The 10,385-nt window shown below is 40.0% G+C and overlaps 1 protein-coding gene across 1 annotated transcript; it reads left to right on the top strand.

Annotated features, from left to right (window-relative positions):
- Nucleotides 1-4,433: 4,433 nt before the first annotated feature.
- On the top strand, nt 4,434-7,657 carry LOC103599250 (probable methyltransferase BTM2 homolog; the record flags this gene model as incomplete). Its single annotated transcript, XM_008583364.1, has 1 exon — nt 4,434-7,657. A coding segment is annotated over one exon (630 nt), but the record flags the coding sequence as incomplete, so codon positions are not given.
- Nucleotides 7,658-10,385: the final 2,728 nt, after the last annotated feature.

Raw genomic sequence — 10,385 nt, forward strand, 5'->3', positions numbered from 1 at the left:
TTTTGAGTTGTAATAGCCAAAAACAAGAAACAACCTATATATCCATAAACAAGTGTATGGATAAACCAATTGAAGTATATCCTTGACACAGCAGTATACCATTCAGCAGTTAAAAAAGGAATAAACTAGGGCCGGCCCCGTGGCTCACTCGGGAGATTGTAGCGCTGGTAGCACCGAGGCTGCAGGTTCGGATCCTACATAGGGATGGCCAGTGTGCTCACTGGCTGAGCATGGTGCAGACCACAATGTGCCGAGGGTTGTGATCCCCTTACCGGTCAGAAAAAAAAAAAAAAGGAATAAACTATTAATAACTGCCAAAAAAATGGATAAATCCCAAAATGATTATGTCAAGTGAAAGAAGCCAGGCAAAATAAGACTGTATTCTGCATTACTCCATTTATATAAAATTCTAGGAAATACAAACTAATCTACAGTGATAGAAAATCACATAAATGGTTGGCTGATGGCAGGGGAAAAGCAGGTATTATATGAGGCAAGGATTATAAAGGGGCATGAGGAAATTGTGGGGAGTGTTGGATTCTATTCATAAACTTGATTGTGGCAGTGGTTTCACAGGTGTATAAATATGTTAAACATATCAAAGTGTATGCTTTAAATATGCTTTTGTGTAAGTTATACTTCAATAAAGCTGTCTTTTAAAAAAAAGAGGGGGGGCAAAGAGAAGAAGAAAAACAACCTTTTTCCCGGTAACAGAACGTTATGTATCACTTTCCCTAATAGATAGTCCAGTTAACTGTATGACCAGCTTGTCTACCCACTAACAAGAATGAGGGACTAAGGTATTAGGTCAAATCTCTGTTAATTAATAACTATTGCTATATGATAAGGGTAACTACTTTTTATCTAATTTTAAAACTGCTTTCTTATTCTGGATCATTGCCATAGAGCTTTAATATTCAGCAAATTATGCAATGTTGTTTATTCCTTTACCTGTAGAGTTTCCCATGGTCATTTGACTAAGTTAATTAAATTTAGTTGTTTCAAAGCAAGGATTAACTTTTTAGTAGAATAAAAATGTTAAAATTACTTTTTAAATGGTTAAAGTTTATGGTTTTAAGAGATCTTTTCATGACCTTAAAAAGTTTGGGCATCATTCTGTTTGTACAAATTTATAATGCCTCTTTCACTATCTTCTTTTTCTTTTTTTTAATTTTTATTGAATCAGAATTGATTATACATATTTTGGGGGTACAACATTGAGATATGTTGATCAAATCAATATTACTAGCATATATATTGTTACAAATCATAATTATTTTTTATGACCCTTGACCAATCCTTCCCCATCCCTCTTTCCCTCCCCCCAACCCTAGATTTCTGCTCTTCCTCTGAAAGAATAATGGTTACTCTGTTGATTTGCTTCCCAAATGATCAGTCCAATGCTGAGAGGCGTGATCAGGTCCCCCAATACTATCATAGAGCAGATGTCTCTTCTGTCACTATGAAATGGGCTCTGTGGAGACAGAAATCCTCTTCCTTTCTTTATCTCTGCTGGTGACTCTCCTTGTATCAACTCACTCCAGTCGCTGGCAGACCATCTGCGTGGTAGTTGTGGCATCTAGCTCCCTTTGCGACAGCCATGGTTATCGTGATGGCTGAGGTGGGCCACCCATATGGAGGAGATGTTTTGGCCTACTCCGTGCTGGCAGGGTGCCTGGTTGTGGAGAGTGTCCGATCCCCAGTTCCATTTCCTGGTCCCTGAATGGGCCCTGAAGCACTGGCGTGGGGTGCCTGGTTGTAGGAGGGGAGTCTGGTCCCCTTCTCCATGCGTCAGGTCCACAAGCAGGCGCCAAGGCACTGGTGTGGTGTGCCTGGTGATAGGAGGGAGATCTGGTTCCCTTCTCCATGCCCCAGGTCCCAGGGCAGACCGAGAGGCACTGGTGTGGTGTGCCTGGTTGTGGGATGGGGGGGTCCAGTCCCTGGCTCCATACACCCGGTCCCCAGGCAGGCCCCGAGGCACTTGCGTGGTGTGCCTGGTTGTGGGAGGGGAGTCCAGTCTCCTTCTCCATGCCCCTGGTCCCTGGGTGGGCCCCAAGGCGCTGGTGAGGTGTGCCTGGATGTGGAAGGGAGATCTGATCCCCTTCTCCATGCGTCAGGCCCCTAAGCAGGGCCCTGATGTGCTGGCGCAGTGTGCCTAGTTGTGGGAGGGAGGTCCAGTCACCTTCTCCATACCCTGGGTCACCATGCGGGCCCTGAGGTGCTGGTGTGGTGAGCCTGGTTGTGGGAGGGGGGCCCGGTCCCCTCCTCCATGCTCCAGGTCCGAGGTCGGGCCTTGAGGCACTGGTATGATGTGCCTGGTTGTGGGATGGGGGTCCAGTCCCCTTCTCCATGCCCCTGGTCCCTGGGTGGGCCCCAAGGTGCTGGTGAGGTATGCCTGGATGTGGGGGGGGGGGTCTGGTCCCCAGCTCTACACTCTGGGTCCCAGGGGGGGGCCCCAAGGCACTGGCACAGGGTGCCTGGTTGTGTGAGGGAGATTCAGTCCCCTTGTCCATGCCTTGGGCCCCTGGGTGGGCCCTGATGTGCTGTCCAGGCATGCCTGGTTGTGGGAGAGATAGATCCAGTTCCCAGCTCCTTACCCCTGGTCCCTGCACAGGCCTCAAGGCACTGGCACAGTGTGCCTAGTTGTGGGAGGGGGGGTCCAGTCCCTTTCTCCATGCCCTGGGTCTCCAGGTAGGCCCCAAGGTGCTGGCAAGGTGTGCCTGGATGTGGGAGGGAGGTCCGATCCCCTTCTCCATGCCTTGGGCCCCTGGCCAGGGCCCTGATGCACCATCACAGCGTGCCTGGTTGTGGGAGGGCAGGTTCAGTCCCAGCTCCTTACCCCGGGTCCCTGGATGGGCCCTGAGGTGCTGGCATGGTGAGCCTGGTTGTGGGAGGGGGTTCCGGTCCCCTTCTCCATGCCTCGGGCCCCTGGACAGGGCCTGAGGCACTGTCACAGCGTGCCTGGTTGTGGGAAGGGGGTCTCTGGGTGGACCTCTAGGTATTGATGGTGTGCCTGTATGTGGGAGTGGTGTTCAGTACCCGGCTCCAATCCTCTGGTTCCTGGGTGGGGCCCTGAGGTGCTGGTGGTATGAGTGGTTGTGGGCGGGGGTCCTTCCCCTGGCTCCATGCCTCATGTCCCTTGGTGGGCCCCAAGGCATTTGTGGTGTGCCTGGGCCAGAACTAAGTTTTTGTCTTTTGCTTGCTTCTAACATGGGGGAACTTTTTGGGAACCAGTACTTGAGCTGTGTGGTTGAGGTAAATTGCTGCTTTGCTGCTGTTTTTTTAAGGAGGACTTTTTGTGCAGCTTCGGGTTTAATGGTTGACCTTATAGGTACTTCCAGCTCTCCAGATACTTGGTGCCCCTGGGTTGTATAGAAACTCTGATCTGAGCCTGAGTTTTTCATTGAACTGCACTCCATGCAATTCTGCATTCCCGACCAGTCTCCTCTGAGTGGTTCAGCACTGATTGTGGGGTGGATAGGCTGTCCTTGCTATGTCCCAGTGTTCTCCCCATCTCCCCTGCTGCCCGTGCTCCAAATACTTCCCATGGGACAAGGCCCTGTGCTGGTCCCTTGCAATGACTCACCAGCCTCTGAATGGCTCCCCTTTTTCAGCTGTTCTGGCTCCTCGCTCCTGTGTTGGTCCATGGGAACCCTATTAGTGGTCTTGCTGTACTGGGGGCCACCAAAGTCCTCTTCTCCCTTTCTACCTCCAAGTAACTCCATCTAAAGGGCACAGCTGCAGCTTCTGCCAGTTCCTGCTCCGTGTGCTCCAGCATTAAAGCAGCCATGGCCCGAAACACTGAGAGCAGTTTTTTCTTTTTCTCGTCGTGGTTTCTCCTGCCTTCATGAGTTCCCTCCTCATCTTCACCTAACCTCCAATGGCCCCAGCTTGGCTGATGTTACATTTTTATAGTTGTAAATTGGTTGATTTGTGGGAGAGAGTGACGCTGGGGACTGTCTATTCTGCCATCTTGACCGGAACTCTCACTATCTTCTTTGACATATTTATATCGTGGTATTTCTTGTTTAGAGTTGTTTATATATTAGCTGAGTTTTGGTAACTGTAAATGTTAAAGTGAATGAAAATATAACTAAGCTTAAAAATAAATCGTTCCTGTAAACTCTTACCAAAGTTAAAATTCAAATAAGCCCTTATGTTTTTTTAAATATATACATAAAAGTTATTCTCATTTCACGTTATGTGTAAATAATAATGGTGTCTAGAAATTCTCTTAATTAATCTGAAATTTTTGTGATTAAACTTTCGGTTGAATAAGTCTGTGCAAGCTTAATTTAGAAGGAAAAGATATTAATTGAAGCTGGAATTAAATAGAAATGCTGTAAAATGTGAAATAGTTTGGTGTAAAATCTACATATTATGGTGGAAGTAATCTTAAATTCTTAATATGCCATCTTTTTCTCTTTCTGCAGAGTGTATATAAATGTGACTTCCTCAACTTACAGCTTCAGCAGCCGCTCCAGCTTGCGCAAGATGCTATAGATGCTTTTTTGAAACAGCTGAAAAACCCTATCGATTCTCTCCCTGGAGAGCTTTTCCATGTGGTTGTCTTCTCTCTCCTTCTTTCTTATTTTCCATCACCTTACCAGCGATGGATTTGCTGCAAGAAAGCTCATGAACTATTAGTGTTAAATGGTTTATTACTTATCATCACACCTGATTCCTCCCATCAGAATCGTCATGCTATGATGATGAAAAGCTGGAAGATTGCTATAGAGTCCCTGGGCTTTAAACGCTTCAAGTATTCAAAATTTTCACATATGCACCTGATGGCATTTAGGAAAATCTCCCTAAAAACCACAAGTGACTTGGTTAGTAGGAACTACCCAGGGATGTTATATATTCCTCAAGATTTCAACAGTATAGAAGATGAGGAATATTCTAACCCTTCTTGCTATGTTCGGTCAGATATAGAAGATGAACAAATAGCATACGGTTTCACAGAGCTCCCTGATGCTCCATATGACTCAGATTCTGGAGAAAGTCAAGCCAGCTCTATTCCTTTCTATGAGCTAGAGGATCCCATATTACTTCTAAGTTAATGTAAAACCAGAAGGCCCTTTCAGTCCAGACTCCTAATTTCTTACACTAATTGGAAATACTAACATGAACTCAGTACTTAAAACCTGGTTAGCATAGAAGAAATGCAAAGGTTTACAGAGTTTGCTATTTTTTTCTACTCGATTTTAAAATTTATTCTTATATAGAAAGCTTAAAAGTTTCATGCAGAGTGACTCTTGTCATAGCAGAAACCACTTTTACTTTAGCATTTAGCACTAAGTTATCATAGAAAGGTACCTTCTTAGTGCTATTGTGAAAAATGAAACATAATTTGCTATATATTTTCCTTTTCTTCAACTTTTCGATGTTGACTTTAAACCCTTGCAATGGGAAACTTTAAGATATGTAGAAAGCTGTAGATTGCACTTTCATGATTCACAAGTTAAATGTGACACAGAGATAGGCTGGTTTAGTTGTTTTGTGATGCACTTATCTTTTTCTTTTTTCTAACTAGTTATCTATTACAGAAAGCCATTTTCTGTTCAGTTTTGTTTGATCCAATTTTTCCTGAACTTTTTGGAATTAGTGATTATTCTTTTTTATTCTATTAAAAGCTTACTTGGTAGCATCAGACACTGGGGAAGAGATTTCCCCCATAGTATACATTCTAATTTCATTAGCACAACCCAATAAACACCATTGCCAAAGTAATATTATCATAACTTTCTTGTTGATTTGGGCCTTGGTGTTAAGTATATTTATCTGTGAGAGTTCGCTTTTACTTTTTTAAATTTAGGTTTCATTTACAAAATTTTCTATGTAAGCAAGGAACAATATAATACTCGATACTGATCTAAAACACCTTTGTGAAAGGGTTTGCACTTGTATAAGAGTTTATGTTCTATCAAAACCAACTTTGATAGGGTCCTCGCCTTTCCATTAAGGAGGTGCTGCACTACAAGTTTGGAATTATATAGAAAAAATTTAAATTCACCCTCTGCTGGTAATCTTATCAAATGGCTTTGACCTTTTGGCATCCTAATTTCTATCTAAACCCTAGACAAAATTTTCTTTGAATATATAAACCATTAGTTGGCTGTGGGAATTTTCCCTTTCCACATTGATAAATGCCTTTCTGTGTTTCTGAATCAGAAGCAAATGATTAAGGAGAAATATATGTCCGAACAAGACAAGATTAGTTTAAACAGTGAAGAACATTTAGTCCACATTGTCTTGTCAGCCAGCAATTGTCATGTAAACTATCATTTTTAAGAGTGCCACTGTGTGGATTTTTTTTCAAGTGGTTATTACATTAAAATTACCTCATACTGAGGTTTTTGCACTGAAATATCACAGTTTCAGATTTCATGGTTAATGTGTGTATGTGTGTGTGTATGTTTTTAAAGGAAACTTGCATTTTCAATAGTTGATCCTAAATTTCATAAACTGCACTTCTTTACTCTGGTAAAACTGATGTTTTTGTGCTTATTGTGAATAGCTATAGTTAACTTTGAATGTCAAACTTTATTTAGAAATACAAAATTTATCCTTTAAGATATAAAAGATTGAGTGTGTATACCCCATATTTCAAATTAAATTTCACATGCTAACTTAAAGAAAGTAACAAGATTGTAATTAACCTAAAAAAAAGTCAACTGATTAAATGCAATAAATACTGGTTGCTCAGATATGCCAGAAGAAACTTGAAGTTTTTCATTTACTTTCAATAGCATAAAATTCCTTAATAATTAGGACTGCCTTTTCTTTCCAGTTAAGCACAACAGGATCATGTCTTGTAGCTCCCTCAAAAGAAAAAGGAAGAAAAAAAAAAAAAAGCATTGTGTTTAGGATAATACAAAACTGCGTATTGGTAGTACCTCCTTTATCATCCTGTTTGTTTTCTTTGATTTGGCTAGATCTGATCTTAAGAGCAAAGAAAACAACACATCGAATGGAAGTGCTTTGAAAGTAAATGAAAATAGTGCTTTTGCAAGGCTGGTGGAAGTGTGACCTCGGAGACAGCCTTTGTGTTACAGCAAAAATGTTGGTGCTATAAATTCTTCTCTGATTGTTTACAGATGTTGATTCTGCTTTTGCTCCAAAGTGTGCATGATGTATATTTTAAGCAGTACTTCAAAGAAAAATCTCTTTATAAACCTACTACCATTTAGTTTAAATTTGTTTGAATTTATATCATTTGTTACTGTAAATCCAGCTGATTCAGATTAGGTTGGCACAGGATTTAAACCAATACACATTTCACCAAAGCCAATTCAGTGTTTAAATGTCGAAATATAAGCAGTCACTGTGGCTTGGTGCCGGATCATATATGTAATGACAAGAGAAGTTAATAGGGCCTTCTAATACTGTATGGGTACTCTTAAGAATGATTTCATTTGCATATAAAGTTAAGGGGCCTCCTGTCACATTCACAACAGGTTCTCCAAGAAAATTGGGTGTTTCAAAACAAATGATCATTTGGTTGGATTGTTCAGGATCATAACTAGATCATGTGGTTTTTACCATAGTTGCCAAGTGGTAGGAGGTAGCATACCTGAAAATATATGTTTGTGTTTGTTGTATTTTTTCACATTTTGTGAACAAAGCACATTTATTAAAAATTTTAAATTTTCTAATATTCTTTGTCTATTACGTGTAAACTGAATGTTTTGTGTGGTCTTTGATGTATCTCACTAAGTGATTTCAGAATTAGAGAGCAATTTAGAATTTGAATGAGTTTTAGAATTTTCCAACTGGGTTTCATCTAGTTAAATCCCTCAGTTTTATAAATTCATTCACTGAGATCCAGAGAACTTAAGTGACTTGCATTGTCATGTTGTTTATGGCAGAACCAGTACAACAGCATAAATTCTACTTTAATGTACATCAGCCATGTACATCATGCTGTCCTTTGTAAGTTAATTCCATAACAGATAATTTAGGTATATCAGCTCTTCTAGGGCAGCAGATGGCTTTCTCATGATATGAAAGAGTATTTTTATTCATTAAACAAATGTTTGAATTCCACCATGTTTAATATGCTGGGGAAACAGCAGGAATTGGGGTAATCAGTTTCCTTTCATGGAGCTTATGATCTAATGGAGAAGTCAAGCATTGTACATCTACTTAATATCTGTATCTAGGAATGACTGCATACCGATTGTACAGCTTTGCCCTTTCTTAAAATCTTTTGTTTCCCAGAAGTGAAACAGGAGATAAAGCCTTAAACACAAAAAACTATCTAGTGGATTACAAACACATTGTACGTAAGAGGGATGTATTGTTTATGGCTCTAGAAAAGTGCAAGCTAAATATAAATTATCTGATTATAAAAGCAGTCCCCCCCACAAAAAATGGAATCTGCTTACAAAAGTGGCCCAAAAAAAAAAAAAAAAAGATCCATTTTCTCACACTTTTCTGAGCACAGTGCAGCAATGGTATTCCTCTGCAAGAGTCTACACACTAGGTCAGCAGAAATGTAGATATAAGGTTTGGTTCCTTCTTGGTGTTATAAATTGTTAGATGATGGCAAAGCTGGAAAACAATTCTTCTGTTACTACTCAAAACAAAACAAATGTTTGCAACAGGAATGTCTATTACAATAATTTTATTCTTAAAAAAAAAACAATTGCAGTAACCTTTATGAATTTCATTTTTTCTTTTGTTTTTGTTTTTTGATTTTTTGGTTTTTTGCTTCTGGCCAGTTAGAATTGTTTCTTCAACTTGTCTTTAATAATTAGAAAGTCATAAAACATAAATTTGTTAATATTGTTGGATTGGAATGCCAATGTACACCATAAAAAAATAGCATTGCTCAAAACACAAAGCATTATCTGATAATATTTCCTAGATGCAGGCCTTTTTGCAACTCTTTAGGGAGAATAGTCATTGCATAAATGTCATATCTACTGAATTCAGCCACAACCAAGCCACAACCATTCATTTGTATTCTGATGACAGTATTTTTTTCTACAGCCCTTTGAGCTGGTGTAGGGAATCAGTTATTGAGAAAAAATACGATTTGTGGTCACAGAGATATTCTATATAAAATTATTACAGAATCTACATTTAAGTCGTTTACATTTATCCCTAGACCTATAAATCTTTTTACAGTTAACTAATGCTACTTTAGCTATGTTCATTGTCTTCTACCAACGAAAAAGAATACATATATGACTATGTATTGTAACAATATTAATTTAGTTCTCCCTCAAACTCCTGTTCTATAACACATCTCTGTTTGAATAAGAGAGTTTGCAGAGACAGGTTAAAATATGAAGGAACAATAAGTCAGCAAGAAACAATCGTTGCCACAGGCCTTTTCAATAGGAATCCAAGAGATAACATTTTTTCCAAAGCCAGGCATGGATGAAACATTCCCTGGACAGGTGATTGCTGGAAAGAAGAGAGGCAGTTAGGCAGGCCAAATCCTTGGAGTCTGAGTACAAAAAGAGAGAAGCTTAGGAAACAGACCTGTGACAGAAAGAGCACCTAATGGCTTAACTGTGAAAGCTTTCTGTTCTCTGACACTGCTGAACCATAGCACAGATTAAAGTACCTGAGTGTAGGTTGCTATGGAAACAGTAGGATCCTTGAAATTTGTAAGTAAGAAGATACATTTTGATAGGAAAGGTGATGGTCTGGAGCTTGTGTAACCAGAAGTATCAAAGTAGGGGGGACGATGTGGGCCTGCAGAATTATGCCAATTGGAATGAGGAGGTACAGAATGGGAGTTAGGATATCACAAACCATCTCTTTAGTCCTGCTTATGGCTGGAGACACACTAAGCTGCTAACATCCATTTCATACCTCAAAAATTTCAAACAAACCCTTTATAATAATAGGAAGAAAAAATGTTTTCCTCCCTAAAATTTCTCAAGTGTAAAGAAACAACATTGTAACATCACTGGTGTAGAGATAGTATTACAGATCAATATAGATGAGTAGTAATACTTCTGTGGATTAATATCACTTCCCACAGAATGCGAAGCATGAAATTCAAGACAGCAAGCACAGGTCTCATGACAGCTCATTTTAAATTGTATATAGTATTACTTAGAACATATACTTAGTGTTTTTGAGTAATGAATTTTTAGTGATTTAAGCCTGTGGTCCCCTTTTATAACTATGAGGGACATTTGTGGAATAGCTACCTCAAGGTGGGGATACAGTTTGTGGCAATGAAATAAAGCAAAGTTAACTAGTGTACACCATTCAATCAGTACTGATTCACTGGTTGAGAATTACTGCACTATTAAGCTGGATTAGGTACTATAAGGAATAGGTGTCTACTGTGCTCTTCAGGGGCTGACAACGTAACTTAAGAAAAATACATCAGCATTGATACAAGGCAACAAATACTG

Source organism: Galeopterus variegatus, unplaced genomic scaffold (genome assembly GCF_000696425.1).
Source record: "Galeopterus variegatus unplaced genomic scaffold, G_variegatus-3.0.2 Scaffold2896, whole genome shotgun sequence".
Classification (NCBI taxonomy): Eukaryota; Metazoa; Chordata; class Mammalia; order Dermoptera; family Cynocephalidae; genus Galeopterus; species Galeopterus variegatus.